We start from the raw sequence: 21103 nt of genomic DNA on the forward strand, positions 1-21103 counted from the left end.
ACAACTTTATGTTGGAATACTCCTTTAAAAGTGCCAACACAGTCTGCTTTGTTATTTTAGTCTGAGTTAAAAATGTTTTTATCCTTTTTATTGGGAATATCAATATAATTTGAACTGTTGATTGAGCCTTTTGAACTCAAACCGTAAACAGTAAGTGGAGAGGAAATTCACCTCCAGTTTCCAACAGATTCCAAAAGGCTCAGATTGTTAATTTAAGTAAATCTGCAAATGGTGATTAATTACAAGTTAATGGGTTGCTATGGAGAAAATTAGGGTGAGGGTGCTATACAGAGGCTTAGGCGCTGCAGCAAACACTAAAGTACATCCACTGTACGCGAGTCCAACTCTGATTAGACAAAGCTTTGGCTGTAATCATCCTAACATCCTCTAATCACCTCATCTCATTTGTGCACGTTCTCCATTTTGTTTCTATCCAATCAGATAAAAGAATTTATTTCTCCTTGTCAGTGAAGCCAAACGAACTCTGGAGGTCGAGTGAAGCACTGTAAACGTTAATGTAACCCAGACAACTGTTTCTGTGTTCAGTGTTCGAGGAGAACCAGTGTCAGTGTAGCAGGGATGTGAAGGTTGGGATCTATGTGTCTCCATATGGTCATCATATAAAAACTCACCAGGGTCAGCTTGGAAACCACTTGCCACCTTCAATTTCCTCTCATCAGAATCTGAATCATTAAAAATATAAGTATATATTTTTAAGCAAAGGACTTACATTTTTGGTAACCCAGAATTTGCTTTTGCTCCATTATGACAATCAGTTTAAAGGAGTTGACATCATTATTTTTTCAGACGGTATAAACCACTCTATGAACCAAGCATGGCTTTACATGTTGTTTTCTTTTTGCATCTGAATGTCATTCCATTCATTTCTTCACTGATGTGATTCCATTCTCGTCTCTGTTTTTAACTAGTATGATATCCAACCAGTCTTAACTAGATCTTTCTTACAATATTTATTTTATTTACTGTAAGCAAATCAGACCTTTTCAAAGCTAAGATATTGTACATTTAAAAAAATGTTTAGAGATATGTTGAGTGTTCTTTAGTATTCTTGGTTAGAGGAGTAAATAAGTATTATTATTATTATCATAGTAAAAAACATCAAGATAGCAGAAAACTATTTTCTCCGTCTTTTCTTGCTGTGACTTTAGTGCACTTGGGTGTTTTCTAGGCTATTCCCTGATAGCTGTTGTGTGAACCAACTTCTGTGTCGCAGTGAAGCAAGTTGAAGCAATGCTGCGGATACTTGTAGCGCCGTGTTGCATCGTCTCCTTTTGAATAGACAGGAAGTTTCCTGAGAAGTCTGTGAGGACTGATGTCTCAGCAGTCGTAAGATATCTCACATTTCTCATGCTTCACCGCCTCTGTAATGGTTTGATCTTTGAGGTTTTTGTCCCCCCCCCCGCAGCTCTGTACTGCCATTTCTCTGTCTGGTGTTACACACAGCCACTAGAGAGAGCTGGAGCTTGTGCGGTTGGCTTTTTAAGTGTAATACTGATGCTGCATCTGAGCAGAAAAGGTTTGACCCTTTGTAACTGCTGTTTGATACATTCCAGTGCCCCTAAAATTGAGGTTTGCTCACATGAGGGATAAATATAAAACTATCAGTGCTTTTGTTTTTTTGTTTCGTGGCGCTCAGGAAACCCCTCTGTGCCATTTTTAATCAACACAGTGCCACTTTGCTGTTGTAAATCCTGCCCAGCCAGGACCCTCTTACAAGGAATGTATGGGAGTTGTGACTGTCCCACATCCTGTGTAGGCTCCCCTCTGTGGACAATTTGTTTTGTTGTTATAGAAAAACCTGTATGATTTCAGTATATCATTCCTAAACTGTGCAATGGTTTGTGTTGAGTTGTACAAAACAAAGTGGTACCCTTTGATGCTGAAATGTGCTTCGCCTTGGTTCAGAGAAAATTAAAGATATATATATAAAAAATTAAAAAAAAAAGAATCATGTGGTTGGCTGTGTGTGACTGGCTTCTTCCCTCTCGGTCTTCTTCCTCATTTTGAAAAAGATGCACAGCTGATCTTTACACCTACTGACACATTTTATAATAATTTATTTCTTAAAAGATGGAGAGATATTACAACCAGGAGTCAGCGCATGATCCCTCGAGCTTAGAAATACACCTTTATAAATACTGACTGTCCTGCTGCAGCCTCCTGTCCCATGGAGCTCAAACCGTGAGGCAACATCCTCTCTGAAGGAGTATAAACCAAGAGGTGAAAACCATTTCCGTTTTGAAGACACCCGTTTTTTTGTGTGACACCAGTGAACAGTCATCTGAAAAGTCCCCACTACATTAAGCCCTGGAGAGCTTTTAGTGAATCAGCCTAGAAGGCATTTACACAGCACTCAGAACAAGTATGAACATGGAAGTAAAGGCAACATGAGGCGACAGGTTTTGAAGGGCTGAAAAAAAGAAGAAGAAAAATTAACACACAGGAAGTAGGAAGTGTGATCTGCGATATCTCCAGTTTCCATGTGTGTGTGAGTGTGCGTCAATGTGTGTGCTTGTGTGTGTGTTTGAGTGTGTGTGTACATGCTCCGGTGGGCTGTATGTGTGAAATGAACCACTGACCTGTGTTATGAGTTAAGGACAATGTCTCTCAAACTACCTCGCAACTGGGACTTCAGCACCTTCAAGGCTGAGACAGCTCGGATAGGTAAGCCGGTGACCGTGCTGCATTCACTGTCTGCACTGTGGATGCAGTGCCCTCATACTTCACATTTTAAAGCACTTTACACTTTGGTAATTTATCTGATGCTGTCACCTAAAGCGATGTGAACTGACTAATAGTAAGATAAACCACAAGTGATGGTACAGAGGAAACATCCATAGCAATGTACTTTGGTGTAATCTTTGTGTCTCCTTTTCTTCAAGAATATAATGTTTTTGTATTTTCATTGTATTTTCATTGTATTTTCATTTGTAAGTTCATTGTGTTTATAACTGAGGCACCACCACACTAAATTTTTTAATAATAATTATAGATAATAATTAATGATTTCTCTGCACTGTGCTTTCTCGGTATGGTTTTGAGCACGATGGTGGTTTCTTAACTACTGGTGATTATAACCAACGTTATTTTCAGACCTTTTTATTTTTGGACACAAATCACTGTCCTCTGATATAGAATGAACAATATACTGCTATGATGTAGTTTGACATTTAAGTCCTTTTTTTTTTTTTAAAGTCACTCCCAGTGGTTGAAATAAGACATTGACCAACCTTTGTGTGTGTGCATGCAAACTGCTGTGCAGTCATGTATTTTAAGGTGACTGCACAGCAGTCTAGACTTATTAATACTATGCTCACCAGTGTTTGCATAAGGTGGAATCAGTGCAGTAACATGCCTTGTTTCCTGTCATGCTGGGATGGCACAACAGGTGATAAAAGAGGTTTGCACACAAGCAGTGACTGGATAAACTCTCCACAGAACAGTCCTGCTATTGTTCACAGTGCGCATCATGTTTGCTCCAGCTCTAATCATCTTTACAATCTGTGGTACTGGCTGTTCAGCACTAGCAGTGTGGAAGGAAGTAGCAGCCTGCAGGGCATTTATTTTATCTGCTTCGTGTTGACTGAATATCAGCTGCTGTTACTATCATGCTCTCACTTTCTCGCTTCCTGAGAGCTGGTGACCCACACCTGATGCTTTTACCTTGAGATGCTTGGTGGACCATGATGGATGACAAATTTTATCCCCTGGAACAGGAATGACGCAGGAAACTGATGCAAGAGCTCAGTTCCTGCAGAGCTTTGACTTTGTCACTGTCTGTGTGTAACTGTGCCTACGTATATTGCATATGGGTGTGTATATGACAAGTGTGCAGCACATATTTGCGCACAATTGTGATGCATCTGTCCTTTCATATGATTTTGGAGGGACAACCACAAACCTGTCACAATGTACAGAAATGAATGTTGATTTAACAAACAAGACACAGATTCTTCATGATGCAGTAAACTGCTTTCATACACCGCTTCACACAGGATTAAAGGAATAGTTTTTATTAATAGTGAGAATTTTAGGAGAAATTATAATTTTACTTTTTTTCAAGAGTTTGCATCAGCACAATCACTGACACTGTGTCAGTCACTGCCAGTTACATACTAGCAAACAACACAAACAAATAAAGCAGAGCAGAGCCCCAGTTTTCCTTTTATTTTTCACTTTTTTCACATGTGGGAAAACCATGTTAAACAGAGCAAAAGTGTTTTTATATCGTTTAATACATGTCTGGAGAGGAACTTTAAGTCACAGTTCTAAGCATCTATGCCTTGTATGTCAGTGGGAAACTCTCCACTGTGCCCATCTTGATGTGAAAGTGTTGCCCTTAATAATGTAAATTCCTTTTCATGGTGAGCATTGAACACATCTTTGAGGTGGTGAGCGACTCTTGGCTTGTCATGAATTGAGGCCAGTTTAAAGGACCAGTGTGTTTGTCAGTCGAGGGCGTGGTGTGACAACGACCTCTGTGTGTGGGCTCAGGTTTCCTCAACAGCACTTTAACTTTCCCTCTAATCAAGGGAGGGTAACGCTAGTAAAATTAGACCAAAGGCTTCTTATGCTGCTAGGTGGAGACCTTCAAAGTGTCGCCGGCCCTCCGGCAATGATGTGGCAGCTTCCTGTTTACCCCAGTGCAGCCCTTCTTCTTCTCTTCTCCTCTATCATCTTGCTTAAGAAGACACTGTGAATTTAAGAACAACTGAGCAACAGGGCTCAATCTCACTCCAGCTATCTCTGCAGTCCTACCACCCTGCGTGTTGCTCAGACTATCTCCATCTGACTGTGTCTTCTCCGGGCCACGTACACTTCTGCCTCTGCCCTTTCATCACACTATTAATCCTCCCAACATGGCCTCTCACAGTCACAGAGCTCAAGGGTGAAAAGTGTCAGTCAAGGGTGACATTCTTAGAGTACTAATAATAGGATGGCATTTGTTTGTGTTGGTTTCAGTTCAAGTTAAGTCTACACAGAACATGATCTCTGACCTTTCCAGCTTATTGTTAGTTGTGCTACTTATGTTGAAGAATCAAGGCTGCATTCAGGCACTGTGAACAGGAAACCGGTCAGCTCTGACCAGCAGTTTCCTTTCAGCCTGAATGTGTGGGGAACAAAAATAGACGATGTTGAGCAGGTCTCTCGACCTCGATAGGCTGATGCATATTCATGACAAAAAGGGGAAGTGCTCTGCTGCAAATGAGTAGCGCTGATATTAAGTTTCATAGCTTCGAATGTGACACAGCACGTTGGGGATTGTTGTTCTTGAAATTTTTCTTTTTTCAACTTATGTCTTATGGTGTTTGGCAGCACGATCCAAGAGTGTGATACCTGGAGAGGGAGGCTCCGGCCCGGGCTCGCCGCGCTCCTCCAGGTCCATGGAGAGGCCGCTGAAGGCCGGCTGGCTCAAGAAACAACAGAGGTCTTTAGTCAAGAACTGGCAGCAGCGTTACTTTGTGCTGAGAGGGAGCACACTGACCTACCACAAAGATGACAAGGAGACCACTGTCCAGGTCAGACATTTTAGCCCTTAATATGTAAATATTTTAATTGTGATTTGTTATCTTGTTGTTCTTTTTTTGTCCTTTGTTGGCATAAAACAAGTGCACATTTCTTCCAAAGAAATTCATACAAATTCCACATATTAGAAAATTAAAATGCTACAATGACCTTTTGAATTTGGCACATGCAGTTACTTAATCATTTCTGTTTTATTACATGTTGATGGTCTACTTTGTCTATGGTGGTCTACCACTAACATAAAGTGGTGATCAGATAATGCTCATAAGTACTCAGATAAGTACAAGTTTTTAAGTAATGTTTTTATATGAAATGTCTTGTATTTCCATGGAATCATTCATAGTTTGATAAGAACTTTATCATTTATCATTTCCAATCAACACCACAAACACTTTGCTAGCTGTGTGGCTAACATTGCACACTTCCTGTAAACAAAATGAATGATGTTAGAAGCCACAAAAGAGAGGTCTCCTGGCATTGAAAGTCTTTATTTGTTGGCCTCTTTTAATCCACTGGTTTACACTCAAAGCTGTAGCATTCATCAGCCATCCAGCCAGGACCCTGTACTCTCCGTTATCATTCTGCAGATCTGTCTGTGTGTGATGAACACAAGATCTTGATCCTTTCTTCACATCTTGTGCAAGGTGTGGGCAAACCTCCAAAAAGGCAGCCTAGAGACTATGAGATCATGACGTTCCCATGGTGTCAGCTTTAGCTTCTCTAAGTATAAAATATGAAAAGTTTGATTTCTGTTCACCTCTTCTCTTACATTTCTTCTTTTTTTCTCTCGTACCCCTGATGTACTTCCTGTTAAGAAATGAGAGGTTGGGGCACAGGATGGGAGAGGAGTGTTCATGAAAAAAAAAAAAAAAATTAGATTAAATTTCATTCAGGGACATTGAACAACGACAAACACATGTCCTCTACATCCTCCACCTGATGGATCGGCTCAAATTATTAGGAATCACTCCAAAAGTCGAAGAGTCATTTCTACTTTTGACCTAGATGTAAAAACATAAGAGAGTGGGACAGTGGGTGGAAAATGGTGGATAGAAGAAGTGGGCTGCAGTGCACTGACTGTACATGGTGTAATGTAAACTGAGTGGACTCTAAACCAAATGATTAAAGATCAGCAGGGAGTGTTTTCTTGCCCTCCTCACAGTGTGTTGTACATCTGCAAAAGCCTGTGTGACACAGTTTTGCCACTATGACAGAAACTGTGGTTCACTCACAGTGAAAAACCTGCTGAAACCTTTACTACAGTCACAATACATGGACTATATGTACTGTTAGAATTAATAGCAGCATATGGTCGTCTATGAATGAATTAAAACACTAATGAAAATATTAGTGGTTGTTTTTTGACATGAAGGACTTGTTTTGGTTTTGATATTACACCACAATACATTTCTTCTATGCGTGTGTTTCCTGTTTTCTCCAGGGAGTCATCCAGCTACGGTTCAGTAAAGTTAATGAACTCCCTCCAAACTCAGATGACCCTGGGAAGTACCTCTTCGAGATCATACCACGTAAGCAGATGATTGCCCTTTAGTGTGGAACAAATCTGACTTAAGACCTTGATGGAAAATTTATTCCAGCACCTAAAATGGTTTTGTGTGTAGCAGAGATACATCAGTTACTGTCTTTAGCTATATTTCCTGTATGTCAGTGTTTTTAAACCTCTACCAGTTGTTGCATGTCTCGTTCAGTTGTACATCTGAATGAGACAAAACTTATCTGTATGCTAGGAAGTGAGAAGCTACCAAGAAGTGATAACAATCTCAGTCTTCTCTGCAAATCTTCTAGCAGATTTTCAACATTTGCTGACAGGCATCTATCTCAAGGTTTTCTTGTACTAAGACGTAATTTTTCAATAACACTCATTTCACAGGTGCAACCGGAGACAGAGAGCGATGTCCATATGTGTTCATGGCGAGCTCCCAGAGTGACATGGAGGAGTGGGTGCGCACTCTACGCAGAGTCATTGGAGTACCGACAACTGGAGGTTCAGTAAAATTTTCAAATGTTATAAAAACTGTTTGTCTCTCACTTTTCCCCCCTCATTCTCTCATCAAATGTTTCCTTCCCTGTCAATTCCCCAAAACAGAAATCAACTGATAAAAACCTTACATAAAATAAACTTAGGCTATGTGTGATGCAACTGTCTTGTTTGACTGGACTAAACTTTATGAGAAATTAAGTTCAGTGAAAATAGAGTTTAGGTTTCTCAAACACTATTTATTTTTAGGTTACAAATAGGAAGAAATGTCAATACATACAGCGTGGTGATGAATGAGAAGGGTGCTGTTTAAATATTTTATGTACATCTGTTGCTGAGTCATCACAGCAGTAGCTGCTATATGTAATGACTCAGTGTGACAAAAAATCCCTTAAAGGTGTTGTTTTGGATAACTGGCTTATTCACTGTGAGGTCAAGAGTTAGATGACAAAATTGATGCCACTCTCATGTTTATCCGTTAAATATGAAACCATGCCCATGATACAATTAGCTCAGCTTAGCATAAAGAAGGGAAACTCTGTACGGAGGTAACAAAAAATCCACCTTCCAGCACCAGTCAAGCTTGCTCATTAACATATTACACAAACGTACAAGAACTCTGCTGTTTTTCCAGGGGGTCATGTGCCGGACTATTTCTCAGCCAGGAGCAGTGACTTCCTGGAGTCTTTGCTGGTTTCCTTGCAACCTTATGGTGATGACAAGGCTCCAAGAATTTATTGTTCCCAGTTACGGCATAGTTGGAGACTAGCTAATTCCTCCTGTATCTGGCTAATTAGCTAGTTAATGAGCTAAGCTAACAGTCAATTAACTGCACAACAAGCCATATTATTTGTCTGATATTTGCATGAAAAAATCCTCCAAAAGGCACCAACACCACAACCACGACCGAAATGTCGTGTTCAGTGGCTCAAATGAGCTGAGGTGATGTTGAGCAGACAGCTAGCAGACTGTGATGGCACCCACCTGTCACTCAAAGTGGCCACGCCCTCAATTATGCATAACTTTAAGCCTAAAAAATAAATTCACCCCCATACAGAAATTAGCTATAGAGGCTAAAAGCGTTTTTTGTACCAGGTCGTAAAGATGTTTATTTCTGCTGTAAAGTTAGACATTTTAACATGGCAGTCTATGGGGAATGACTCTTTTGGAGCCAGACTCTAGTGGTCATTTAAGGAACTACAGGTTTTGGCACTCATTTCATGAATTGCCGCTTGGCTTAAACACCATGTAAAAGTGATAAAAATGTGTTGATTTGAATTTTGTTAAATGTTTTCTGATTATACTGATTATTATAATGATACATTACTGGTCTAAGATGTCATGTAATGCCTCTCTGCAGTGTTTGCAAAAAGTCTCATGGATACTGTGACGTATGAGCAGCGTTTTGGGCCTCACATGGTACCAATCTTGGTGCAGAAATGTGTCGAGTTCATTAAAGAACATGGGCTGGATGAGGAGGGCATCTTCCGACTGCCCGGCCAGGACAACGCTGTCAAACAGTTCAGAGACGCCTTTGATGCAGGAGAGAGACCTTCCTTCCCCAGGTAACACACCCACGGTTCCTTCTGCACAGACCAGAGCCATGTGAATGAGTTGATTACAAATAGTCATGAATACACACACAGGTATCGATGAGTAGCAGTAAAAGTGGTTTTGTGTATACAGGACATGTATTGTATATGAAGTGGAGTTATTCACATTGCTGAAATACACAACAAATGTTGAATGTTCATTGGTTATAAAGAGGTTTATTCATCACACTGACAGAGTCACACATCTCATGGAAATTTGAAAGGACCAAAATTATTTTAAATCCTCTTTAAACCCGGCTGGTACATGGCGTGAGCTTAAGAAGGTCACTGCTATATAAGGTGAAAATGCCCTAACCTCAATCAATCAACAGCATCAGCTTTTTTTTTTTCTTTCTGCAAAGCAAGTACAAATGAGAGAGATGAAGATAAATTTCTATCAGCTCAGAGCTGAAGGCGACACCACATCCTGTTCTGTCAGTCACACAGGAGGACGTCTCTGTTACGCAACATCGCAAGCTCCTCTGACAGTGCTGTTGATTAAGACATCCATTTAATTTAATTTTTGTCCGTAATCTAATGTAAATAAAGGCTGCTGAAAGATGTTTTATTTCATATCTCAGGCCAAGAACAAAACAGAGGATACAAGAATTTGTGTCTTCCCCTCTATCTATATTTTGGTCAAATCCAAACAAGACAATTCAACAGACACAGTTGATACAAAACTAGGCCCACACGCCCAAACAACAAATACCTAGAGAACTTTGTCTTCACCACATTAGAATTTTAAACAGGCCTTGTTTATACTACAGCCCACCATATAAATATTTTATACAATATTTACACAGGTCTTATCATAATGGAAAATCACTTGATAAAACACTGAGCTCATTGATACTTGGAGTAAACATTTAGCCCCAAGTTAATAAAAATAGATTTATAACTGTAACAGCCTGATACATATGTATATATGTGTAGAATCCAGTTAACATTGTATCAGATTTAAGCCCAGTTCAAAGGTCGCCATATACAGCATGTAATCAAACAAACTACATGTCTGTGATAACTCATGCAACCAACACTGGCTCCTTGTACTGACACAATGTCTAGATGTGAGTTAAACTCTAAGTGGATGTGGATTGGATGTGTCATTGCCTGCAGTGACACAGATGTCCACACGGTGGCGTCACTGCTCAAGCTGTACCTGCGGGAGCTGCCAGAGCCCGTGGTGCCCTGGACTCAGTACCAGGACTTCCTGGACTGCACTACCCTGCTGGACTACAACAACACAGAGGTCTGTCCACATCTGAGTAAATGCAGACATGTGTATATGCGTGCGTGCGTGCGTGTGTGTGTGTGTGTGCATTAGTATTTTGAGTGCACATGTCCTTTAATCTGTTGCTCCTCTTCAGGGTTGGGAAAAGTTGGAGAAACAAATCGCCCTTCTCCCCAGACTTAACTACAACCTCCTCAGTTATGTGTGCCGGTGAGTAGAAGCTGCAGCACAAAGCATTATGGGAAATTCCAGAGAAGACGCCCTTTGTGGTTAGAGAGGATGTCTCACTAATTGTTCACATAAATGTCCTTCAGCAAGACACTTCAGCGTCCCTCTGGTGAAAAACACTGAGTAAACGCTGCTCTGAGATCAGTTTCTAGTATTGACACATACCTAGCATACATCTCTTAAACATGGTTGTCATGTCTTTTTTTTCTCAGGTTTTTGTTTGAGGTGCAGCAGCACTCCAGTGTGAATAAGATGAATGTGGAGAACCTGGCTACAGTGATGGGGATCAACCTGCTCAAACCTCTGATAGAAGACCCCATCACTGTGATGAAGGGTGAGAGCACACCGCTCACTGATCAACACATATAACAAACGTGTTGCTCCACACAATGTATCTGTGAGGAGCTGAGAAGATGATTAAATGTGTTATCTTATGACCTTAGAATTATGTTTCTGATATTTTGTGTTTCTCTGGCTGCACAGAATCCAAATGATATGTGACATTTTTATTAAGCAACAATGTGGCAATACTGCGACATGACTACATCCTTCTCTTTTTTGGGCAGTTTATTTAGTGAAATAAAAACAGCCTTTAACAAACAAGTCCACACAGTTTAGGAAGGCATGTTTCATCAATTCCACAAACTTCAATATGAAAGTATGAAAAATAACGGAAAATAACAAAAGAAAAAAGTGCAATAGAAATCTAAAACTAATCCAGTAACTTCAAAAGTGAATCAAGAATTTGCATAAGAAGCTAGAGATGAGACATTTTGATCATAATCTTTTCACATTTGTGTTTATTTTTCTTCACAGCAACTCCTCAGATCCAGAAGCTGATGACAGTGATGATCAGACAACACGAGGCTCTGTTTCCTCTCTCCAAAGACGTGCTCCCCTCCCCTCCATCAAACAAGGCCGAGAGCCAGAAGAACACTCCCAGAAGCTTTGTGGGCTGGGAGTCTGCAGAGGTACATTGAGCCTCTCGAAGGGTTTTAATATCCTGTTTTTAAAACAGATTCTGATGTTAGACATTACATAACCAAAATATAGGATGAGGTCAGTGGAAAGAAAAAAACATCAGGATATCTAAAAGACTTTCTGTTGGTGGGAAGAAATTCCCATGTGTCCAATGTTAAAGTGCTAATTCCATCATCTGGATCCATATACAGTCTGATGTGTATTACTATTAGTACCCTCTGGCATGGAGACTAGTAGTACCTGGTAATCTCAGTGCTACATAAAATACTAATTTGTGTGAATATACTGTACCATCATCAGATACTCATGTTTTGATTTTCTTCACTATGTGGATTCAATCAAAGCATCTCAGAAACACCCATTTCCTCATGCTGACAGTTTAATACTCAAGTGTCTATTTTCTTCTCTGATCATAAAGCAGCTCTAGGTTCTATATTAATACTGTGAAAGTATCAAAGCCCTCAGTCCACAGAGAAATGCACACAGCCTGTATTCAGAAATTGAGACTTACAACCAGTCGTCAGGACTTCTGTAAATTTGTGATGTCACAAAAAATAAGTCACCGCTCTCAGCCATGCCCCAAGCCCCGCCCACCTGGACCCGCACTCCAAACCTTGCAGGATTTGGTTTCTCTGATTGTTTACCTGAAATCTCAGTCAATCGCTCAGAAAACAGTGAGCCAGTCAGAAGAGAGCCTCCTCTCTTCTGATTGGCTCACCGACCTGTCGATACAAGAGCTCCAGAGAAAAGCCTGAGAGAGGAGATGTAAAACTACACTGAGATGGTTTTTGGTTCTTAAAACCACAAATATATCTTCTTATGGATCAACACTTCAAATACAACAAAAAGTGTAGAATATGGGACCTACAACTAACAGAGAAAAATCCAAACTCAAAGATGTCACTATTAAGTCATAGTTTATGACAAATAGTTGATTTTTTTTTTTTGGTTTGTCTTTCCTTCAATTAAGTTTATTTCTCTCTCTCTGACTGTAAAACTACCTCTGCACATGAACACTTCTATATTGTATGTATGTCTGTAATTCATCCATTCCTTCCATTATGTGTTCATCTCAGATGGGTGATGCGTCTCTGTCCGAGTCTCCAGAAGAGGAAGAGGACACTGACAGTCCAGGTCCAGGCAGAGAAAACTGCAGCCAGACCCTCCTTCCAGAGCCTGTGTCGCAGTCCACAGACGACTGGCTCGGAAGTCCCCGCAAACGCACTCAGACCCTGCCCAGCTTCAACTGCCCCCTCACAGGGATGGCAGCAAAGGCCGAGGCTCTCAACCGGTGGAGTCGCATCCAGGAGAGCGGGGAGGAGAAGAGCGGGACGTTTTCAGAGGACATTTTTAAGATCCTGGATCTCCGGGGTTCAGGATCGTTGTTTGGGGGGTCTCAGATGACCAACAAGGAAGGGGAGGAGAAGCTCATGTCCCGAAGAGGAAGTGACAGCACAGCTTCGTCAACAGCTGGCTCCCAAAAACCAGACAGTGAGTCCCAGCCTGCCCGGGTGCTGTCCCATCAGAAGAGTGCAGAGACCCTGACAGTGGCGGGTTCAGGTCAGCAGGTCAACAACATGTCTGAGCCGAAGAAAGACAAGCAGCCGCTTGGATACAGGTGAGTTCAGCCGAGGAGACACAGTGACTAGGTTAAAACTAACAACTGACAGACCCTCACCAACCTTCACATGTGCTACTCATTCTTTGATATGACCTTTAAAGGTAACATGAATTAAAATGGAACCATAAAATCAATGTTTTATCAGTGTTGTCTGATGAAAACTTGACTTCTAAATGATCTTCAGGAGCAATTTTTAGCTTGACAACCTGAAAGAGTTCAATTTGTGAAAACTTTTAGCCACTGCAGCTCAAAGAGGAGGATTCAGTCCTCCTGTTCAAACATGAAATTCACCCAGACTGAAGTGAAACAACTGAAAGGTTAAAAAGAAAGTTCATATTCAGGAACTTCTGAGGAAATGAAACACATTCAACATCCATTTTTGGCTGAAAAAATAAAAAATAAAAAAGAGGAGTAGAAAAAAAACAAGTTTATTTACCTTGGAAAATAGGTTAAATAATATCAGTCAACTGCTGTATTTTCAGACATTTAAATTAAGACTCAATATTACTTAGTCTTTTTGGACTTGAGTCATCTGCTAATCAGTGACCAATAAAAGGACATAGATTGTGTCCAGATAGACTAATAGTTTTACTGTGTATCTGAACTCTCTGTGTCTCTGATTGTCTCCTTCAGTCTGCAGCAGGAGAACAAGGAGCTGAAGGCCTCACTGGCAGAGCTCCAGTCTGCTCTGGAGGCAGAGCGCCGCCGTGTGGCTGCTCTGGAGATCTGCCTGAGAAATGCCGAGCGCAGTCGAGACGAGGCCCAGAGACGCAACGAGGAGCTCCAAAGAGACATTCAGCAGTTCCTCGGCGGAAAGAGACAAGCTCCCACCTAACAGTCATTCCCACTCATTATCAGACTCATGAGTATATGGATTTATGACCCTGAACAGAACTAATTTCACAGGAGCTGGTTATGGAAAATACCATCGTCTTCCACTGGGATGGCACTGGATTGTTTCCATCTGAGCTGTTTGGTCCTGAAGATGAATTGTTGGCTCACTTGTTTGTGTCTGTGAGGAAAGTCTTAATTTCACTATTTGCAATAAAGACTCCAAACACAGAACAAATTTGGAAAGGTGGTGTCACTGTATATGGACTTCCTGGATCGTGACTCCCAGAAAAGGAAGCACCACACTTGGGGGATTATTTCTTTGCAAAATTTTAATGTTATTTTGGCAACTTGAAAATGGAAGAATTGAGTTGCCATGGAAACGCGAGGCAGGACAACATCAGCTTAGATTGCACTCCTTGACAACTGAACTGCATAGTGTTAATGGTGGACGATGCAAGTACTATGTGTCATATGGAGTAAATAATCAGCTGATCATTTGATGTGTCATTTCTCTGGTAAATTAATAAAACTGCACAAACTGAAGTGGTTTTTGTTGATGCATAAGATAATCTTTACACAACATACATTATTTTATCTACAGACCAATCAGTGCACCTTTCACTGATGACCACCTTAGTCAAGCAAGAAGCCAAGAGAGCGGAAGACAATTGAAAAAACAATGAGCCTGAAAGAGACGCAGTGAACAGTGTGCTTGTTGGTTAAACCGATACATCAGGCCTTTACTGACAGGCTTGTGGCTCTGTGACACTGTATTTAGCCACGACATGCTGATGTTTGACAAGTATAATGTGAACCTAGTTAATAGTTGCTGGCATGTTTGAGTGTGATCGACTGAACAACGCTAAAGAGCAACGGCGAAAAAGCAGATATGTCTATTATTCACCTCAGTGAATGCAGTTTAACTGTTTAATTAAAGCTGCGCTAATCAATATTTTTCATATTAACAAAAGCTAGAGTGACTGTGTGTAATAGTGACAAACCCACAGAGAGTTATCACCTGACACTGCAGGTCCCCTCAGCTTGGAGCCATGAGGTACGCAGTGTCTTTCAGCTCACTGCTTTAGTTTTACTCTTGTGGTTCACTCTCAGCAACCTCGTCTCCAGACACAGCAGAAAAAATAAAAACTAAAAAACAAAATAAACTGTGTGCTTCCTGCCCACTAAACTAGCCAATGACCACAGAGGAGCTTTTAACTGCCAGATTTTTCCCTCAGGAGTTGGTGACCAAATCAGAGCTAAACAGATGGTAAATTTATTGGGCAGTTAGTTTTCGACATGCTTCTATTCTTAAAAATCATAGCATTAATGAATCAAAGAGGAAAACCATGAAATCTGGATGTCACATAACAGCACCAAGTATCCTCTGTTGGAAGGTTGAGTTCAAAAATAGCAACCCTGGCCTCTTCATAAGTCCTCATTTCTTACACCATAATAGAGACCATATGGTGGGGCCTGATCGTGTGTTTGTGTGTGTGTGTGTGTGTGTGTGTCTGTGTGTGTGTGTGTGTGTGTGTGTGTGTGTGTGTGTGTGTGTGTGTGTGTGTGTGTGTGTCTGTGTGTGTGTGTGTGTGTGCAAAAAGGACATTGCCATTATCAAGCCTTCTTACGGCCATCAGGAAGATGTGATAGTCTGTTGTGGCAGCAGTTTAACAGAGCGACAGATAACAGCACGTCTGTCAACTGTCAGCCTGGCAGATGAGTGGCAGAGGCAGGAAAAAGTTCATTCCTTCCCATCTCTGTGCAGCACCGCAATCAGGAGTGTATCTGCAGGTCACACAAAGAAGCTCAGGAATGAAGGATGGTTGCGTAGTGGGACGAGGGTTCAGATGACGAATCGGACAGTTATTCAAAAATGTAGAGAAGTCAATGATATTCTCATCATCTCAGCGACAGTCCGTGTCACCATGTACAGTATATCCGTACATGCAGTGATGACTTGTGGGATGGCGTCTTCATGAGTCACCCAGTTTCTGTAGCTGTCACATTTCACTTGTTGCTGACACCTTAATCCAGTAGTGGGGTCCTTTAGGGGCTACCTGGAGGTCCCCAGCGAAAAGAGGAATTTTCACTATAATTCCATCCATAAGTAACACAATGACACAATGTGTGACTACTCTGGTCATGGCTTTGAGACACTTTCTGTCATAAAACATCTAAAAGCAAAAATCTTATGACATGGGGGTCCGTGATCTAATTAGTGTCAGTTTAGGGTCCTTGATGTGTAAATGTTTGAGAACCACTGCCCTAATCTGTAAAGTTCTGTCTACCCCTCATGAATGTGCCTCATCGTACGTGCGCTTGCATTTCTAAGGAGCCTCTTGTGCACAGACACTGTCCATTTACCAGAAGAGGAAGTGCACACAGAACATTTCAGCTAGCGTAACATAACAGTGTTGCTTCGTTGAATGAACATGAATGATTATTTTGTGCTACTCCACTACATCATCATGAGCTACTTGAAATGGTCTCAAGACTCCAGAGCTCCATATCTCTCATTCTGGATCATTAAGGCCTCACACCCCATTGCATTTCAATTTCATTTGGACAAGTGTTGTCGAATAGATATATCCTGTTACATTCAACAAGATCAACAGACCCTTGGTGTATTTTGTCAAAAAGAAATGCTCAATGGAGCCTAGACAGCTGCTCGCAGAAGTCCACCATTTACAAAGCAAATAAACAAATGAAGAATATCAACCCCGGAGCACCCACCCAAACAAAATAGCGCTTCCACAAGGAAGAGGCTACAGGACAGTGTTTACAAAATCCTCATTAAGGAAGTTGTGAGATAACACATGTGCATCACACAAAGTTGAGGGCACGCACACACACACACACACATACACACACACACCAGCAAAGAGACCATAAGCACTGAGCAATGCAGAGCCCACCATATCATAGATAAGGGACAGAAAGAAAGAGCAGGGAAGAACAGAGCAGAGCTCAGAGACAGAGACTGACAGAGGAGAGGACACAACAGAGATGAGTCGGACGGACAAAGACAAGCCTCGGCCACCCTGTCACCGGAACTGCCGCCCTGTCACAAAGGACATCAAAAGGTGTGCATGAGAATAAATACTGTGAGATCTGGAGGAGAGCAGCAGGAATACACGCTCCTGCAGAGAGGCTCACACTGGTCAGTGCAAGGGTCAACAACACGACTGACTACTGCCAGGAACCAGAGCTTTCTGAACACTACTTAAATTGACCTTTGGATTAACAGGTCCAGAGATCACAATCATTTTGTCTTATTGTTGCATCAGCTCATTCAGAGACAACCACAGAGGGCATTAAATAGACAACAGCACATTGTTTTTCCCATGGCGAGCATTTGGGTCTCTCAACCGGGAACCATCTGCAGCTCCAAGACTTTGGTTTTGCTGTTTTCCACCCTGCTGCTTCAGGGGCCTCTCTGTGGCAAGAGCAACCCAATCTCAGGCACCCATCAGAGGCATCGCCCCTCTCCAGGGCTGGGAGACGGGCACGGAGGGGTGGTGGATTTGTCTCTGCTGGAGCAGGACGGCAGCGTGGACATGCAGAGCCTGCTGGAGAGCTTGAAGGAACAGTTCCTGCGCACTTTCAACCTGTCGGGTCCTCCGATGCCTCCTGGGAGCGCACGAGAAGAGCCGCCTGAGTACATGATGGAGCTCTACAACCGCTTCGCTAATGACCACACAGCCATGCCATCTGCCAACATCATCCGCAGCTTCAAAAATGAGGGTACAGTTCACTTATTTTCTACTATTTTTATCTGAATATTATTTGTATTTTACTCATCACACTCTTGCCTGCAAGACCAAAAAATAGTGAAACTGGGGGGAAGGTCTTCTTTCATACATTTTTAAAGTAGACTGACTTCAAGCACATACCAACCAGATTTTAATTGATTGAATCCAAGCCTTAGCCACAACCCCGTTCTTTGTTACTTCGCTTTGCAAGGTAATGATCATATGAAAATGGTTCTTTCTGTTTAAATAGAAGTTTTTTGTTTCCCAATTAAGGATGAAAATGAGAACAAATATTCATTAGGTTTAGGTTTGGAAAGAGTTAAGATATATTGCAGGACTCTGAAGACATTAAGAAAGACAATCTGTACAGAGGTTTGACATGGACTTCTTATTTCTCTTCCCCAGATTCATCTCCCAGTGTTGTGGGTGTTGGAGGAGTGAGGCGCCATCCTCTCCTCTTCAACGTGTCAGTCCCCGATCACGAACGCATCACAGCGGTTGAGCTTCGCCTCTACACCCTCGTTCAGACCGACCGCCACCTCTACGCCGGTGTCGACCGCAAGGTCACAATCTATGAACTGGAATCACATGACCTGGATGACAACATGACTGACGGGAACGGCATGAGGGGAGACGCATTCAGAGGGGGAGGGGAGCGGATAGAGCTGGTGGAGTTGGCTTCACGCCAGGTCTATGGCACCGATAACGGCTGGGAGGCCTTTGACCTCACCGCTGCTGTTCAACGCTGGCGCAAAACTCACCACGGCACCACACACCGGTTGGAAGTGCAGATTGCCAGTATGACTAATGATGATGTTCAAGGTGTGACAGAAGACAACAAAGACAAGGATCCACCTGAAGGAGACATGAAGATCGACACCAGCCCTGAGGAAAAACACAAACCCCTGCTGATTGTTTTCTCTGATGACCAAAGCAGTGATCACCGTGACGACAAGCGCGAGCTGAACGAGATGATTGACCATGAAACCTCTAACACAGTTCTCCAGAACGACCTGGGGACGAGCCTGTGGGGTGAGCTGGGGAGGCACAGGGAGGGGGGAGATGAAGAAGCTGAGCCAGACGAAGAGGACCTCATCCAGATGCGCTCCAATCTGATCTACGACACAGCGTCCCGCATTCGTCGCAATGCCAAAGGCAACCACTGCAAGAAACAATCTCTATATGTAGAGTTCAAAGACATCGGATGGGACAGCTGGATCCTGGCACCCACTGGTTACGATGCCTTCGAGTGCACTGGCGTTTGCTCCTTCCCACTGACGAAACACGTCACACCCACCAAGCATGCCATTGTCCAGACGCTGGTCAACATCAACAGTCCTCAGAAGGCAGCACGAGCTTGTTGTGTGCCCACCAAGCTGGACCCCATCTCCCTGCTGTACCTGGATGACACAGGCGTGGTCACCTACAAGTACAAGTTTGAAGGCATGGTGGTGGCTGAGTGTGGCTGCAGATAGTCCATGCTCTGAGAGAGCTGAGCTCTGCGTAAAGTCTTACAGTAGGAGGAAAGACACTGAAAAGACAATAAGCTGGACAAGGAGATAAGCCAAGAATGTCTTCAACAGAGGGTCGACTGTTGGAATCTGTGTAAGGGTTAGAGACTGTACTTCATCTTACACGGCCGAAGTTGAATATCAGTCCCCATCATTTGGACAGTGGACACACAATGTGCCGCAGATCTAAAGTCAACAATAGTGATACCAACAAGAGTAAAAAGGCACAAGATTTACCAAAGGAACAAACCAAGCACATCCTACTGTGTGCGCAGCCTGGTGGGAACTAGTGGGCCGGCTGTCCCCCACCCTCTACTTCCCCCTGACATCTGTCTTCCTCTCAACTTATCTCTGGCCTCCCCACTCGATGCAAACACTAATCAGCGCTTCATGTGTCCTGGTGCAGTGAAATGACCTCCCAGAGGCAACCTGACAAGACATGAACTCTGTCGGCCCACCTCCCGCCTCCTGCGGCCTCCTGATACGTAGGTGCTGTGCAGGGGTCCCGGTGGCAGGGTTATCTTCCCCAACCCTGTTTCCCTACTTCACATGCCTCTTTTCCACTCCCCCGAGCTACAGCGATAGCAAGGTGTCGGCGATTGAGGAACATGTTTGCCACCACTCAGGCTTGGAGAACTGGATGCCATTCTGGGCATCTTTTGAGGTGGTGGGATTGAGGGGAGTGGAACAGGACAAGGGGGCAGAGGTTGACCACATTCCTAGGCAACAAACTATCTTAACTGGCTCAACCCACTGACCTAGCACCACGTGCAGCCAACATATCTTCAACTGAGTCATCCATCACTTTTATGTTAAAAATGGCCTTTTTAATTGTCTGTAAACTAAAACCAAGAGTGGGGGAGGGGGTCACCTTGTCGCATTCCCTTTATGGATCCCTAAAGGAAATACAGTTCTTTTCTTTTGTTATAAGCCTTTGATACCTCTGCTGCTTGTGTCAAATAAAAGACTATTTATTGTTCTAATTTATTAATTTTTACAACAGAGTAGATATATATGTAAATTTGTAAGTTACTTAGGGTAGAGCAGGTTTCGTAACCATGACAACGCATTTGCAGCACAAAATGAATTTTGTTGGGAAGAGAGATGGTAACAGTTTCTACGACAATAAAGAACAATTCATGAATCTCAAATGAAAGGTTGCCTTAAATATTACTCAACAACGGATTCTTACTTTTTCAGTTTACACACCATGTTAAGATTGACTAATATCAAGATGAAGATAAATATTTGGAGTTAAAATACCAAACTGACATTGTTTTTCATTTGTTTTTGTACATGATCTCCTTTCCACTACAATTAATCAAAGCAACTCGGTCTGTGGCCTTTCTTTTCCATTTTTAAGGAAGAAGACCAATGATATAATGCACTGCTCACATTCAGATCAGTCGCTCTAACAGTATCAGCTTACAGGTCACAGTTCATACATGACACACAAACAAAGAACCATGGGAAACTTGAGTGGAGGATCCGCTAATGAACAAAATGGATGGCCTGCTGCTCACGTTGACGGCGAGCAGATGCAGACAAAGATCTTGGACTCGTATCTCTTTCTGTTCTCACTACGTTTTCTGTGAGTGTTCAACCAGATCACAGGAGCAGTGTGTTGTTGTTTCCATGTACCAGTGGACACTGAAGATGTAAATAAAGGATACAGATCAGATTCATCCTCTGAAATGTGTGAAACTTTCTATTGTTTATTTGTGGTTAGGAATGTGTGTCACATTGTATGAAAAGTGAGACCTCAGGAGGTGAGGTCAAGGAGGAAAATCAAAGATTAAGATAC

The 21103-nt window shown here is 42.3% G+C and overlaps 2 protein-coding genes across 2 annotated transcripts; both read left to right on the top strand.

Annotated features, from left to right (window-relative positions):
* The first annotated feature begins 2346 nt into the window (after positions 1-2346).
* On the top strand, positions 2347-14579 carry LOC111231273 (rho GTPase-activating protein 25-like). The gene is made up of 11 exons (XM_022758327.1): positions 2347-2685; positions 5338-5540; positions 6989-7076; positions 7439-7552; positions 8907-9111; positions 10258-10390; positions 10509-10582; positions 10813-10934; positions 11417-11571; positions 12658-13199; positions 13836-14579. The coding sequence occupies exons 1-11, from the start codon at positions 2622-2624 to the stop codon at positions 14035-14037; spliced, it is 1902 nt and encodes a 633-aa protein (XP_022614048.1). The 5' UTR covers positions 2347-2621; the 3' UTR covers positions 14038-14579.
* Positions 14580-17334: 2755 nt separating this feature from the next.
* Positions 17335-19263, top strand: bmp10 (bone morphogenetic protein 10). The gene is made up of 2 exons (XM_022758447.1): positions 17335-17780; positions 18194-19263. Exons 1-2 carry the CDS (start codon positions 17381-17383, stop codon positions 19261-19263), a joined length of 1470 nt encoding a protein of 489 aa, XP_022614168.1. The 5' UTR covers positions 17335-17380.
* Positions 19264-21103: the final 1840 nt, after the last annotated feature.

The sequence above is a fragment of the Seriola dumerili genome, unplaced genomic scaffold (genome assembly GCF_002260705.1).
Source record: "Seriola dumerili isolate Sdu_G_001 unplaced genomic scaffold, Sdu_1.0 BDQW01000017.1, whole genome shotgun sequence".
NCBI lineage: Eukaryota > Metazoa > Chordata > Actinopteri > Carangiformes > Carangidae > Seriola > Seriola dumerili.